This window comes from Hermetia illucens, chromosome 6 (assembly GCF_905115235.1).
Source record: "Hermetia illucens chromosome 6, iHerIll2.2.curated.20191125, whole genome shotgun sequence".
Classification (NCBI taxonomy): Eukaryota; Metazoa; Arthropoda; class Insecta; order Diptera; family Stratiomyidae; genus Hermetia; species Hermetia illucens.
This window is the reverse complement of record NC_051854.1, coordinates 85,689,397-85,705,947: the sequence shown is the minus strand read 5'-3', so window position 1 is coordinate 85,705,947 and position 16,551 is coordinate 85,689,397. Positions and strand designations below refer to the sequence as shown.

Genomic DNA, 16,551 nt, shown 5'->3' with positions numbered 1-16,551 from the left:
AAGGAAGGCAGAGGATATCATACGCATACTGGGTGAGCACAACCCGGGCGTGGACTTCGGACACTGGAGGGTAAAGTTCCTGTAGGTCAGGAAGAACAAATCTACAAACATGGAGGGTTTTAGCGTGATATTCGACCGGGACCAAAAGAGTCTGAATGTGCTCAGGGGAAGTCACCAAATAGTGCTTCACTTTTTCCTAGATTGATTGAAATTCAATCATATCAAGAAACTGTAGGGAGGATGGAGATGGAGATGGATGGAGATTTTGAGAGCGAAGAAAAATGATGGTCTTAGACTCACACAATAGAGAACAAATTGCAGCATCTTCGGTGCGCTCTCCCATAATGGGGTTGCGCGCGGAGGATAGTGCATACAATGGTGGAAACCCCGTATGGGGGCTTACACAGGCAAAGGGACGACAGAGTGAATCCTATCTGCTAGTAACTTCTCCTACACCATTTACGGAAGAGACGGAAGAAAGGGAAGCCAGAGATGGGAACGGAACTGACTTAATGCCATTTTGCGTGATCGAATCTATGCAAACCGGACACCGCAAAACAGTGAAAGTGTTAAGTAGAAAACAGGCGAATGCTCTGCGGGATGAGATAAGACCTTTCATGGGTGAGGACATCGAAAGTGCAGTATCTCCAGGTGCGGTTTTTATCAGAGAAATCAAGCACGAGGGGATCGAGTCTCCAATGGTACGGTGTGGAGGAAACCCCATCACACGCGGACCGCGGCATACACTTCTAACAGTTTTCCATTACACATTAGACTAAATTTATGTCGAAAAACATAAAGATTGGTCAAATTAACCTGCAGCATGCCAATGCCTCCTCCTACTTGCTGGCAGCGAGTTTGACAAAGCTGGAGGATTGCCCCTACATTGGTCTGGTACAAGAGCCATGCGTTCGATTTAATAGAATCTGTGGCATTGGATCAGTAAAGGGGGCTAGCATCTTCTACAATGAAAGATCAATGAGACTGAGAGCTGTTACTAGGACTTAGTTACGGTCATCGTACAATACGATATTAATGGCGAGAGGAAAACATCATAATTGCATCCGCTTATTTACCCTATGATTCTTTGTGTCCTCCACCGACGCAAGAGCTAAGGGATCTGGTAGCGTATGAAAAATCAAGTATCTCGAACTCTTAATATGTTGCGATACGAATGCTGAACATATTTGTTAGACAGTAGCAAATGAAACCCCAGAGGAGAAAAGCTATTTGATTTTATCACTTCAGCTGGTCTCATGACTGCAAACGTAGGGTGCGGCCCTACGTTCGTGGGACCAGAAGAACTGAAGTAATTAACCTAACTATCTGTACTTCAAAAGTGTTAGAGTTGATTACACACTGTCGAGTGCTAGACGAGATCTCACTGTCAGATCATAGATACCTAGAATTCAATCTGACTATCGCGGGCGAATAGTCTGCAATACAAAGGTGGAATCTTAGGAAATCGGATTGGGCAAACTTCAATGAACTTCTTGGCAATAAAATACAGCTCCCTAGGTGAATAAAGACTCCTTCGGTGCTTGAAGATGAGTTGGAAACTTTGAACTGCACACTTTTAGAGTGTTATGAATTTGTTGTTGCTTGTTCTATTTCCCGAGGCCACTCACAGCGTGAGACTCCTTAAGAGCATACTGTGAGCAATTGAAGGCGAAAGAGAGATTTCAAGACTATGCAGAGTCCTTAAAAGGGGTGAGTCAGCCAATTTCGACTCTCTTAGAAAACCTGATGGTACTTCCACGAGCTCTAGACTGGAATCAGTACAGACCCCCTTGGAAGTACACCATCAAGGAGAACGGGTGAGAGAAGTGGTAGGAGGACAGTTAGCGGTTATTGCAACCCCTTCAAGACGTAAATACTGCAAGGTGAACTGGAACACTGAGAAAGCGGTTGTTACCTATGAAAAGGTGAGCGCTTCCTGAACACTTCCAAGCACCTGGCATTGATGACATCTATCCAGTAATGCTAAAGGGCGGTGTGGGGTACTTAGAGCGATTGTTAAGAAATATTTTTCTAGCAAGTCTTGCTTTGGACTATGTGCCTCTTGGCAGAAGGTTAAAGTAGTCTTCATACCGAAGCCTGAGAAAGATGGCTATTTTAATCTAAAGAACTTCAGACAGATCAGCTTGACTTCATTCTTGTTGAAAGGTTTGGAGAGACCGGTTGAGCGTCACATTCGTGGGAAGGCGCACCTAATGAAAATCAACATGCTTACCAGAGTGGAAAGTTCTATGAGTCTGCTCTTCATTCTTTAGTTTCAAAGATAGAGGATGCAACTCTGAATGGTGAGTACGCGGTGGGGGTATTTTTGAATATTGAAGGGGTTTTTGACTATGCGCCTTTTCAAAAACTTCCGTCTTGTCAACTAACAGCACATCAGGCTTGTTGTGTGGAATGTGGCGATCAGTTAGAACTTGCCAGTCGCAATACATGCTGTAAGCACAACTATCAAATACTGCTTGCGGCTCATATCGGTTCCTCTGATCAGTCCATGCTTGTCTGCAAGGTTTTAATGGATCACCTTATATAAAGTATTATGCTTGGTGGTGTATTGCACCAGTTCCATAACAGTGCAGCCAGAAATGAGATGGTCCAACGTCTCTAACGCCGAATCACACATTCTACACTGGTCATTCTCCACCCGTTTTTTCATGGTGAGCTTCTTATAAGCTCTGGTGGCGACTACGCCGTCCTGAATGGCATACATGAATCCCTCCGTCTCAGTAAAAAGTTCCTCAGTACACATCTCTTCGACAAATGGAAATCGACAAATGGCTGCCAAAGATAATTCAAGTGTTTACCGTGCATTGCCTTCGACTTCCATTCATCGATCCGCTCTCGGTCCGACTTCACCCCACTCAGAGGTTTGAAAGATTGATGCTCCGTCTTCGTCCACGGCAATATTCCGTGGATAGCCAATACATTCAATGCGTTTATCTTATCCTTTGATGAGATGCGATTTCAGCACCAGTTTCACACGCAGGAATTCAGACAGCAGACTTCAGATCAACAACATGGGGCACTCAACGAATCTCTCTGGAAGATGCCCCTCCGTATACGGATAGGCTCTGAGTTATTGGCACCTTCAGATGAACGCACTGGTAAGGTGGTATGCCACCCTACCATAACTACCGCTAAAACTTCATTAGCTTGGAATCAATGCGATACAGACGTAAGACATCGATTAGCCAGGTATGCGGTACGCCTTGGCATAATCGATGTAGCAACTAAAAAGGTTTCTTTGGCCTCTAGTTGCTTCTCTTACAACTACCGAGTCGATAGTGAGTTGTTCTTTGTAACCGCTTGACCTCCTCGGACAGAATGTTGTTCGCCTCGAGGTGCGCATTGACCCTTCCATTAATAATGGACGTTATGAATTTGTAGAGGGTTGGTAAAGGAAGTAATCGGTCTTGTGTCTGAAGGGTCCTGCACTGTATCTTTTTTGGGACAAGGTAGGTAATTCTCGTAACGAGGAGGGTGGAAATCCCTCCGGCTGACTAATCTTGATTTATGCTACGTGCCAACCGACTGTGTACGCTGGTAAATTTCTTATACCAGAAATTCTGCACTTGATCCAGACCAGGGCCCCTCCAGTTCTTCGAACTGTTTATGGTTCGTCGGACTTCCTCTTCGGTAACATCCGCTAAATTCATACCAGGCGTATTGGGATGGGGGTTGCCTTCGGCGGGGATCCACTCAGTATGCTGGGCGGATAACCCCCCTCGCTTCCGTCACCGAAAACTGTACTGTCTGGAACTGTATTGTCTGTTGGGATTCGTTGAGTGATCTGAAAAAAATCCGCTGGTTCCTCGCATAAGTTGCATTCTGAACACGTCTGGAGTGACTTTCGCCATACCGTCGTAACCGACTGCATATGACAGAAAGTTTCTGCTTTAATGTGTCCAGAATTTGGTTGAATGGTCTTACAATGCCTTGCAAGATATTCAATTGGCATGTTTCCGTTGTTTTAGTTACTTTCTTGCAAAAAAGGGACTTGGCCGTAACTTATAACCTACCATAGTGCTTCAACCATTGAATCACCTGGACCACAAAGATAGATAGGTTGGCTTTATTATGCAATTGATGACTATACTAGGTACATTTGGTCGAAAGAACAGTTGTTCCGTTTGTCAGAAAGGTCTATATATGCATCCAAATCCTTAAAGTAATAAATCAACGATTTATATTCAACTATTCAGTTGGTGTACTTACCGGAAATAAAGGGGCGCCATTGACACAAACACTCTCAGCAAATCTCACTCTACTAGGCCGTGTACGAAGTTTTGCTCGTTTTCCTGCCGAAAGCAAAGTTGACTTTCGACCCGCCCCCAAGTTGCTTGCTGGCTGACATACTAAAAGTGTCACTTGTGATTCACAGGATCGTACAAGCTGGATGACATGATCACGTGGTGCATCCTTTACATCTTCACCATTTACCGCTAATATATGGTCACCTGCTTGGAGCTGCAATTTTAGAAAATTTAAAAGAATGTTGAAATTTGGTAATAATGCCAAACTTAGCTTTAAATTAAAGACATTTAAAACAACGTGGTTCGGAAATGCACTTCAAACTTATCAGAACACATATTGATAAAGTCAACCGTAATCTTAGCGCTCTCTGAGGTGCGTATTCACATAACGGGCAATGCGAAAGAGTAGTGGTTCTAATATTTATAATATGCATGTGAAGAATGTCATTATCTTCGCGACAACTGCCTCTATGTTTGTCTAGGACCAGATACGAATACAGATATACAGATTTTAAAGGTGGATGTTCGCGAGCAATTATTTGGATGGAAATATTTTTTTCTCATCAATGCCTGCCTTTTCTGCTGAGAGAAACCCTTTTGGAAAAAGTATTTCAGCGCGTTGTCCTATTACGTAGAACTTGGGTAAGGATTATAAGGATTAACACCGAAAACTACTGCTAGTAAAATTGGTCGTTTACCAGCGATTAACCACCTCATAGAAGGGGTAGGTATAGTAAGGATTGCTATAACACAGCACCTGGTTGCGTTACAGCATTCACGTTAGTTGGAAACTGAACAGTCCCAATGACTAGGGTTGAGATCTTGAATCCAGCATTTCGAACGTTGCGTTTTCTTGCAATCTCAGCAGAAAAACCGTGAGTTTTTTTATATTGCCTTTGAGTTAGACTTTTTGAAATGTTCACCCTATTGCACTATGCAGTTCGCAAACCATCAACGGCGCAACAACCGGTATTCGGTCTAGGCCTGCCTTAGTAAGAAACTACTTACACCCCGGGTTTTGCGACGAGGTCCACCAATTCGATATTCCTAAAAGTTGCCAGGAGTTCTGATCTACGCCATCGCTCCATCTCAGGCAGGGTCTGCCTCGTCTTCTTTTTCTGCCATAGATATTGCCCTTATAGGCTTTCCGGACTGGATCAGCCTCATCCATACGGATTAGGTGACCCGTCCACCGCAACCTGTTGAGCTGGATTTTTCATCGTCATAGCTGTTATCGATTATGATTTTCGACCCTAGATAGGAGAAATTTTCAATGGTTTGGAAGTTGTACTCTCCTATCTTTATTGTTTTCACTTGACAGGGCGATTCGATGATGTTCGTCCTTTGTTTTGTGGCTCTGACTTTGTCACTATGTACTTCGTCTTGCCTTCATTAATGTGCAGCCCAAGAGCTCGCACCTATTGCCGCCTGCTCGATCTGGATGAAGGTAAACTGTACATCTCGGGTTGTTCTTCCAAAGATGTCGATATTCTCAGCGTAGTCCAGTAGTTGGGTGGACTTGAAGAGGATGGTGTCTCTCGCATTTACATCGGCATTGCGAATCACTTCCTCCAGGACCAGGTTAAAGAGGACGCATGATAGGGCATACCCTCGTTTTAGGCCGTTATTGATATTGAATGATCCCGAGAGTGATCTTGCTGCTTTTAGGTGGCCTCGCACATTGGTCAGGGTCAGCCTAATCAGTCTTATCAATTTCGTCGGGATACCGAATTTTGTCATGGCCGTGTACAGTTTCTCTCTAGCTAGGCGGCTTTAAGGTCGGTGAAAGAAGAGTCGATGAGAAGAGATGCCCATATTCCAACAGTTTTTCCATCGCTTGCCGCAAAGAGAAAATCTGATCTGTTGCTGATTTGTTCAGAGTGAAGGACCAATGACGGTCTGGGCGTATGGGGCTATCCGACCTAGCGAAATAGCAGCGACGTGATACCTCTATAATTGCTGCATTGCGTGATATCTCCCTTTTTATGTATGGGGCAGGTAATGCCTTTTTGCCAGTTGTCAGGCATTGGTTCGCTGTCTCACACATTGAGCGCCTTAAGGTGTATAAGGTTTCATCCAGCTGACTTGTTGCTAAAACTTCCGCGCCTGGTGTGGTTCACGGTTTTCGAGTTCACAGACCTTTTGGTTCTCCCTGGCTTCCTTTTTCCGTCTCGCTTTTCCGTTCGATGGAGCTTTTGGTAGGTCTCTGCGCGTGCCCGCGATCTTTGAGAATGCGGTATTCTTCCGTTCCGTTGGTAGCTTACATTCATCGTCGAACCAGTCGTTCCGACTCCTTTTGCGGCTGGGGCCAAGTATGTTTGGGGCGTGTCAATGATAACGCTCTTCAGGAGGTTCTGAAGATCATTTGTTGATGCATTATCTCCAGGACATCAGTTAGCTGCTTTTATTGCGACATCCATTTTCCCTTATAGATGTTACGGAGGACTGTGTTGCAAATGGCTTCAGTATTCACTCGCACCTGATTGTCAGAAGGGATTGTAGGCGGTGTTGTAATTCGAGCCGGAGATAGTGATCGGAGTCTATATTGGCCACCCTGTATGTTCTGACATTTATCAAAGCTAAGAGGTGGCGGCGTTCAATTAGCACGTGGTGAATTTAATTGAAAATAGTCCGGTCTGGAGAGGCACACGTATGTTTGTGGACCGCTTTCCGCGCAAATCAGATACTTCCAACAATCCGCAGTTCATTATCATTGGTATCCCTATGTAAGCTATGGAAGCCGACGTATCGCCTGAATACGGGCTCCGTCCCCACTTGACTGTTGAAATCTCCAAGTATGATTTTGATATAATACCTGGGATAGGCTTCGAGGGTCCACTCAGCTGCCTCGTAGCAGGTATCCTTCTCCGACTCTGCGGTCTCCTCTGTAGGGGCGTGAACGTTTATGAGGCTTGTATTCCTAAATTTGCCTCACAAACACAGAGTTCATAGCCTTTCACTTATATTTTCAAAGCCTATAACAGCAGATTTCATTTTTTGGCTGACTGAGAAATCTACTGGTTTACTGGATAGCCACTATAATACAGGGTGCGGCAGTATAACTTCCTGTCTTCAAAACTCAATAAATACTATTGTATGCATCGGAAAATATTTACTTATTTTTTATAATGTAGGTACATGTCTAAAGTTTTTATTTACATTGTTTTGAAGATCAAATCTGTTAGGTGACGTCCCCCATTCTCCATACATTGCGTAAACCGATTTCTGGCGTTTGTCATGACTCTTGTTAGCATAGCAGGTGTTATGTTGGCAATTTCTTCGTGGATGTTGGTCTTCAAATCTAGTAGGGTTCTTGGACGATTCACATAAACACGGGATTTCAAAAAACCCCATAGAAAAAAATCACAAGGGGACAGATCGGGAGAGCGTGTCGGCCATTCCAAATTGCCTCTAATTGAGATAAGGCGCTCTGGAAAGTGTTCCCTCGAAGCAGCCATCAATGCTCTTGAAGTGTGTGCTGTTGCACCGTCTTGTTGGAACCAAGTGTCCCCCAAATCCAAATTTTCTAGCCGTGGGAAAAAAAATTCTGTAGCATTTTTACATACCGGTTCAAATTCACTGTCACTGTAACCTCATTTTCCTCAAAAAACCAAGGACCAATAATTCCAGCTGACGAAATTGCACACCACACTGCGACTTTGGGTGAATGCAAAGGCTTTTGATGCAATTCTTGAGGGTTGGTGTCAGCCCAGTAGCGCATGTTTTGTTTCTTAACCGACCCACACAAATGAAAATGGGCTTCATCGCTAAAAAAAACAATAGCACCCTCGGGAACGACATCAAGAAGAAGCTCACACGCGTTCATCCGAGAATTGAAGTCACGTTCTGAAAGTTCCTGCACTATCGCCATCTTATAGGGATGAAAATGAAGATCATCACGAAGAATTCTTCTCACAGAACGATCGGATAGTCCAAGGGCAGATGCGTGTTTGCGCGCAGAACGCCGTGGCGATCGCAACATTGACGCTCTCACTGCTTCAATGTTCTCAGGAGATCTAACGGGCCGAGGGACTCCAGTTCTTCCTTTTGTCGCACTTGCAGTTTGTCTGAATGTAGTGACCCATGTAACAATTGATTTGCGGTCTGGGACGGGAGTCAACGGGGCTAAATTAAAGCGATTTCGAAATGCACGCTGTGTTGCATTAACCGAACATACGCTTGAAAAGTAAACCTCAACGGCAAAGGCACGCTCCTCACTATTCCAACGCATGATGGCGACTGAACCGTGTCGGGACAAAACTTTACAGTATCCCCTCTTGAACGAGACCACTAGCGCTCCGCTATGACATCAACTAACTGAGTGGCGCGCATTTTAAAAAAGGAAGTTGTGCTGCCGCACCCTGTATATGGTATAGTGGCGCTTTTCCAGGAAACCGGTCCATGTCCAACCCATTTTCTGCAACGCTGTTATATCAGCCATATATTCTAACTGCGATTTAACAAGGCCCGGGTAGGACGGGGGTGACCTGTACCATATGCCGCCGCCCCTGTCAGGTAATCGAACGGTTGCTAATAGGCAGAAGCGAGTGATTCAATTGGTATATTTGCTCTTAGTCCCGACTTGACTACGATGACTGTGCCTCTGTTTGCTAAGGAGCGTCAAGCCATATACAAGCGCAAGAGGAAAGAGACAAGGGAGGTGATTGCCCGGAAAGGCGCAATCTCCGGATTGTGTGTTTAGCAATGGAGTTGTGGACAACGCCTATCACATTTTTTTTTCTTGCGGAAGGTGGGAAGGGATTCGTCAGCAATTCTATTTAAACACTGGGGATCTCTCTCTAGACAACATTTTCGAAGAGATGCTGAGGAGCGCTGACAGGTGGAGCCGTGTTGCCCATTACGTTCGGGTCCTTCTCGTTGCAAGGAAGATAGAGCTCGAGGAGGAAGAGGACATGGCAGGTGGAGGAGCAAGATGGTAGAGAATTCCTTGAACTGACAGTTGCCTTCCTCCTCTCGCCTCCGGTGAGTGAAAGGAATTCCCTGATTTGAAGTCGCCGGAAGGTGGGAGAGTACGGTGACTAGATTGATGTAATGTAACAAATGGTTCCAGGCTAGCTCTTTGACAACGGGGCAGTGTTTCGTTGGTAGTCCGACGACGTACCGTCCAACGCTCTGTGTGTAAATGCATTCACCTACTCCACCCAAAAAAAAAAAAAAATGATGTCGTAAGCCGAATTCAATTACACGGAAAACCTGAGACAAAAATGAAGGTTGTGCATTCAGATTGATTGGCAAAATATGAGAGCAGCGCTGAACAGGAGATAGACCTTGTTCGGGAAGAATAGGAACTGAGGGGGGTGTAGTATTGCGGATTTCCCCATATCGGGAGAGGAGACATGTAGAAGCTTATCGAAACAACGCCAATCAAAAAAATTGTAATTAAACAATGTCAAAAATACTTCAAGTCCTGGTATACAGAATAATAAAAGAGTGTGTTTTGGTCGAATGTTCGCATGATGTGGTTCAATAAAAAGTAGCCCGAGTTTTTACTACAAACTCGATTCCTTTTCCGGGGTCTTATATAAATGCTGGTTATTCATACATTAAAGTCCTTACTCAACACTTCTACGATAGCTGGAATATGGGGAGCTGAGTTCCTTATATATTGTCCTTCTGGCCCAATTGTTATACTTTCCCAAATAGACACGACATTTTATTCGGCAATCAATTTAGATTTTTAAGGACTCTACCTTGAAGGGTCCCCTAACCAAACCCGACCAATGAGGACATTTTTACGCAAATAAACTCTGCAAAAATATGGGCTAATCCGGTATTCCTTCCGACCATTATCAAAATCACGTAAATTGGAAAATTCATGCTCTGCCCGAAATCCTGCAACCTAATTTGGATAAATCCGCCCGAAGGCAGATGACATGCTCCAGAACTTTCTATTCGTCCTTATCCCGGCCAGATACAATGATGTCTCCGAGAGACGTTGGACACTTCATGCCAGGCATAATTTGCATGTTTCACCGACACTCGCCCGTGCACACGCGAATCGGATAGAAATCGACGGAAGGCCATCAATCAATTTTTCTGCTGGCAAGCAATGTAACATTATTGAATTCTAAATTTAAAAGTTGTTGTAATTTAATACCTTATTGACGCTTGGGCCGCCTTCCGTAACAAATCTCACGATTACGGGTCGTTCACTTCCCGCGACGAAACCAAATCCGACAGTGGGGCTGCGCTGAAGAACGACGACCCGAGGCTCGGGGGGCGTATCGTCCCATCGTACCCAGTCTGGTGCCTCGTACGTGGTGGTTTTATTAAGGTGGCTATTTGGGATTATATCGAAAAAATAAATCGAATAATCAATCAACCTTAGCCCAACGAAATGTACAGGAGGATAGGCCGCAGGATGCGGCGTATACTTACTTTATAAAATATGACCGACCTTTGGGATCGACGGCCTTCTCCCAACCGTATGGTAATTCAATGTTTTGGGGCCAATTTTCCGCAGGCGGTAGCCAGCCGGCAGTCCGTGTTATGTGACTGTAAACGAAGGAAAAAATAGATTTAGTATTAGGCCTAATAGATGTGCACGGAAATAAGATGTATTTCTGTATTTCTGTATTTCTGTATTTATGGCATGTCTGGACTAGTGAGTTCAAATTTATCTTCTTACATCTTCCAAGGCTCGGACGACCCCGGTCCTTGGGGAGAGCTGAAGGGACAACCGGCAGAGATGTACAGGGCCAGATAAGGAAGACGATTCACCGAGCAAATGGGGAATTAGCATTTCAAAATGGAGTAGTTTTTTGTCCTGGACACAGAGCTGGAAATTTCTAATTAAAATTGTAATTCCGGAGATGGTTGCTTCAGAATAGGAAGTAGCGCGGGAATAATGCGGTCGTCTGGTCCTATTCATGCAGAATTAGTTATGTAAATATAAGCAAACTACTTGCTCCAAATTACTGACACAGCAGTGCTCTGCGGTGCGGTTTGATACATTTGAAGAAAACACAATGCCTTTCATGAGAACTATGCTCATAAATAAAGATACATGGACACTGGAGGGTGATGTCCTCGAGCTGGATGTTGTTAAACTTTTGCAGAACGCCAAGAGGTTGTAATGCGTTTCTGTGATGCAGTGGTTACAGATTGAGGTGGTCCATTAGAACCTAGTGCCTGGTGTCACCCACATAATTCGGATCAGCCAACATTAAATATGGACATAGCTATTACGAGTAGCAGTAACTAAAGAAGGAGTGATTGATACATAAAGTTCCTCGGAGAGCTTCGCAAGAAGTTCATAAATAAGCTGAATTTTATGGTACAGAAGGAACGGGGCCGAAGGCAGGCATATGTTCACGAGATTGAACCAAATTCACTATGCGAGAATTATTGTAAAGTTAAGCGAAAAGCCCGAAAAAAACTCAGTGTCAATTGAGGTTATAACTTGTTGAAGATGTAGGTCCTCTGAACTCTTGCTGGATTCGCCTGGTCCCCAAACGTGATTTCGTCCGCCTATAGACGCCATCATGCAATTATCAAAAGTCCGAACGGCTGTGTTTTAGGCTAAAATTTTATCAGTAGACCTTCCCTTGGTGGCCACTGGAAACTCTCTAAGAGTGAGTCAGAGTAGGGCTAGGGGTTGGTACATCTACTTGAAATAATTAGAGTGTTTTCGCCTTTCCGCTAGGTTCATCTAGTTTCGAGTTTCCACTTGGCTAGCACTACCTGTGCACGTGCACAGGAGAAAACTAAGGAAGAATACTTCAGAAGACACAGCCGGTGGAAAGACTACCGAGGTTCCCGAAGGAATCGCAGAGGCCATACAAACTGAAAGGACAGGACCGAGCGGGAAAGTGCTGCCCACAGAAGAAGAGAGGTAGCCATGCTGGAGTTCGGGCATTGTTTCTAATTGGCCACGACACGTGTTTTTCAACCCGTCAGCCGTAGAGATCTGCCATTCTGCAGTTTCAAAATTTGTGCACGGCGTCAGTTAACGGTTCTTTTCTTTTTCTCGAAGTGTCGGTGCCATAGCATCGCTGGGGTCGGCAAGGAACCCCGGACAGCTCCAGTTCCAGATCCTCTAGGGTCTCAATGAAACCCCAACTAAAGGAAAAAGAAGTTAGTTTGATACATTTTTCTACGGGCATGCTTTAGACGACTCCGACCGAGCCTTAGCTGGTCACCCTTGCGATGCGTAAGCTTATTAGCCATGCGTCCTATGAACAGGTGGATGTGTCCACTTCGCTTCATATATGTGCTCTTCCGCAGCCGGGTCAAATTCAAGGCCCTTGCTCTGAAACCATGGAAATGGATGCAACTGCACCCCATCGTCATCAACAACCCATTTTCCCAACCTGGAACAACTCAATATTATCCGTCTTTTTCAAGGGCATCTTACTGTGACCAATCGAACAAGGAAGATGGTAAGATCGTCCCCCTACCACTGGTGGAGTTTATGAAGGCAATTGGAGAACTTAAGCTTGCCAATATCAGTAAAGTTGAGCGTAACGGTTGCGGACGTATCAAAGTCATCTTCAGTACAGCCCAGGATGCCAACAATCTAATGAGTTGACCTGAAATTTCATCAAAAGACCTAAGACCTTTCATCCCGCAAACCACGCTATACCGCTTTGATATTATCCGAGCTATGTCATTCTCTACGTCTGAATACGACATCGACATCCGACATCCTCACCAATTAAAATCACTTATGACACCCGCTTGCATAGACAAAAGCCCCAGAACTCTCTCTCTCTCTCTCTCTCTCTCTCTCTCTATTAAAGGTTCCTTCCATCCTAATGATCTCTCCTTTGAAAACGTGTTCAAGCATTGTGTCCTAACAGTGAACTACCATGTTTCTTCTGCCTGGTCAATGAACTAAGTGCGCTAGGCAAGGCTATTTCGGCAAATTCGGAGGGTCGCCTCGCTCTAGATGCCTAAAATATGAATCTGAAGAAAATTGTGATGGCAGATGCACTCAAACCTTCTGTATTTTATGCCATAGTCCACTTCATAATGTAACCGATCACTCTTGCGTTAAATGGCAAGAGCTTTAAAAACCTTTTCAAATTGCGTCCATTCACAACAAAACTGTTGAAGCTGCTAAAAACGTCTCATTCTCGTTCTACATTCTGAAGAATCCCTCGACGAATACTGTCACGCGCTATCTATCAGTAAACCCCCCAAGATTTAAATCCCCCAGGACAAGCTCAATAGGTTGATCACCGGCAAAGGGTCGTATAGCGCAAATCTATAGAAAAACAGTATGTATGTCTCTTTCTCCGTTATCTCCAAGTGGAACATTATCAACTTAGAGATTCTATGTGTCCCGGTTTTGAGCAGCCGTCCCGTGTTAAAGAAGGTAATTTCAACGTCACGACGGGTCCGGGGCGTGGCCCTAGACTTCATGTCTTTTGACATCACCATCCTAATCTCACCGTAGCTTAAGTGTACCCTTCTCCCCGCCTTCCTACAGACACCTTTCGTTTAGCTCTCCTAGACCTTCTTTACTTTCGGAATAACAACCCAAATATCATTATTATTATTATTCTGTTAAGGGAAAGTCGCACTGTGTCCTTAAAGAACTATTCTGCCCCTTTTACTGGGTATAGTGTACCTATTGATCATAGTATCTAAAGCAAGCCTATAACCGTCAGAAACTTCAATATGTTCCCTACTTCCAGATCTTTCAACTTTGCATCTGGTATTAAGTATTCTCCCAGATGCCTCGACCTACTTTGCACAAGTGCCGGACACTGCCCCAGGACACGTATAGAGGTTTCATCATACTCTGCGCAGAACCTGCAGGCAGTGTCCGTAGGTATCCCTAGCTTCCCTAGGTGGTAGTTTAGCCGACAGTGACCAGTGAGAATTCCCACTATGATTCGGAGGTTCTTTTTGGCGGTTTGGAGGTTTAAGCAATCCTTTGTGCGCATGGGTTCGTATCCCCCAATAGGCACCTTAGTACCAGTATAGTTCCCTCAACTGTGTCGTGTCATTATAGCCGGGGACTGGAATATTAAGGCCCTGGTCAATGGGGGCACGTATACCTCACCCAAAGGGTGAACCATGCTGGATCTCGTCTGTATTTCAGATTTTAGCTTCCTGAATAATGGCAACTCTACCTTTATGATTCAGGATAATAACAAACAAATTATTTTGTTCACAATTCGGCACCGGACATCACTCTGTTTAATGCATCAAACACTGACAAACTTGGGCCCTGCAATTTCTCCTTGAGAAGTTTGCCTCTCAATCCTCTTGCGATAATCTCGTCAAGGGCTCAAAGCTGCACACTCAAGGCATTGTTTTTGGTCAATGAGAAAAACCCCTTTTTAAACGAGAAGAGCTGCTTTGAAAGCGTTCAGAGTTTGCTCCAACTGGGTCACCAAAGGACGATTCAAGGATGCCCAATCTAAATGTATTGAAGTAGTAAACTTCGAGGAAAGCTCTCGGAGGCAAGCTTTCAAGATCTCATCTCCGACCACAACAGAGCCGTTCGGCTTTGAGGTGGATCGGATCACATATTCAAATCGGCTCTGCTCGACTGTCTAAATTATTTCTCACTATACCTCAGGCAGCCGAGTGAATGGGCTGACATCCCTATTCCAAAAAAGACTAAAGACTTCAATAACCTTCATCATTTCGGACAAATTTCGTCAATCTGTGTTTTTGCAGAAATTGCAAACTCCATAGTTAAGGACAGGCTGATGGCCTTCCTTGAGGGTCGACACTTGTTACCGCTCAACTCTTATGCTTATAAAAAGGACCTATCCACGGCTTCCTGCATTAATGATTGCATCCTATATATCCCCGTTGCTAAAGGCAAGGGTCGGTATGTGCAAGTCGTTCCCTGTGATGTGAAGAACGTTTATGAAAGAGTAGATGGGACCACCCTGAAGAGCACCTTTGAATACTCGGATCTGAATAATCAGATGTCTGTCACGCAGGAAAGTGATCCTAGGAGCAAAAGCCACCGAAGTGTACCATGACAATCCCCAACATTGTGTCCTCAGTCCTGTCTTGTTTAACATATACACCCACTCTCTTCGCTCTAGTATCCAATGACATCAATATCTTTCAATACGCTGATGATTTCTTGGTGACAGCGCAGAGCCCACAGCTCAGACAGCAGTCCCATAAATTCGTAAGAAAGTGTGCGAAGTTAAAACTACCGCTTCACCTCCAAAATTAAAGATCATCTCCTTCAAAAAATCACGCGTCAGACCTTTAAACGTGTGAATTAATAATATCTGTCTAGAGCATGTGAGATCCATCAAATTCCTGGATGGGACTATAAGTAGTTCTCTTCTTCTTGAGGAACACAGGGATGAGGTTTCATGTAAAGTTAAAAAAACCTGCTGGGGCACTCACCTAGTCAAAGCTTAAGGATTTACAGAAGCGTCATCTGACCAATTATTGATTATGCAGCTACATGACCCTGCTTGCCCGTAATTATTTTGAATCCAAGCTGAAATCCTTAGCGGTTACTCTACTTAAAATGACTCTAGGCCTCATAAGAACAGCTTTCTCCATGTGGCGTTTGCCCTGCCGAGTGAACTCCCACCCGAGCAGAGAATGTCTTTATTGCAGCAAAGGAGCATCAGACTGAAAACGAGATGCCCTATCACCTTCGAGCCTGTTCAAGAAAACCTAGATGCAGCTAATAAAACTAATAATAATAAAGACCATTCAACATCAACAACGGTCTAAGACAAGGGTATGCCCTATCATGTGTCCTCTTTATCCTGGCCCTGGAGAAAGTGATCTGTGATGCTGAGGTAAATGCAACGGGTACGGTCCTCTTTAAGTCCACCCATATACTGGCCTATGCTGACGATATCGACATCATGGGATCCAGATCGACAGGCAGCGATCGTCGCGAGATCTTGGGCTGCACATCAATGAAGGCAAGGTAAAGTATATGGTGACAATGTCAGCACAAAAAACCAACCAAATTCGGCTCCATAGGTTATGGTGGGAGGGTCACTTAATCTGTATGGATGAGGATGATCCAGCCCGGAAAGTCTATAGGGGCAATATCTATGGTAGAAAAAGAAGACGACCCAAACCCTGCCTGAGATGGAGCGATGGCGTTGGTCAGGACACCAGACAGCTTTTAGGGATATCGAATTGGTGACCTCGGCGCAAAACCGGGATATCTGCCCTCATTAAGGCAGGCCTAGGCCGGACACCGGTTGTTACGCCGTTGATGATGATGATGAGGGTTGGGTTTAAATTAGTTTGGATTTAAGGGATTAGTTTAGGACATAACAAATAGAGTTCCTGAAATTCGACGGTCTTA

General features: G+C 44.6%; 1 protein-coding gene across 4 annotated transcripts in view; it reads right to left on the bottom strand.

Annotated features, from left to right (window-relative positions):
- The window catches only part of LOC119658881, a 228,289-nt gene that overhangs the window by 33,801 nt on the left and 177,937 nt on the right, over positions 1-16,551 (bottom strand). For all 4 annotated transcript variants that reach the window (XM_038066654.1, XM_038066653.1, XM_038066656.1 and 1 more), the window contains 3 exons: positions 10,668-10,784; positions 10,387-10,567; positions 4,231-4,482 (listed from right to left, as the gene is read on the bottom strand). In XM_038066654.1, coding sequence (XP_037922582.1) covers positions 4,231-4,482; positions 10,387-10,567; positions 10,668-10,784 — 550 coding nt within the window. The remainder of the gene's footprint in view (positions 1-4,230; positions 4,483-10,386; positions 10,568-10,667; positions 10,785-16,551) is intronic.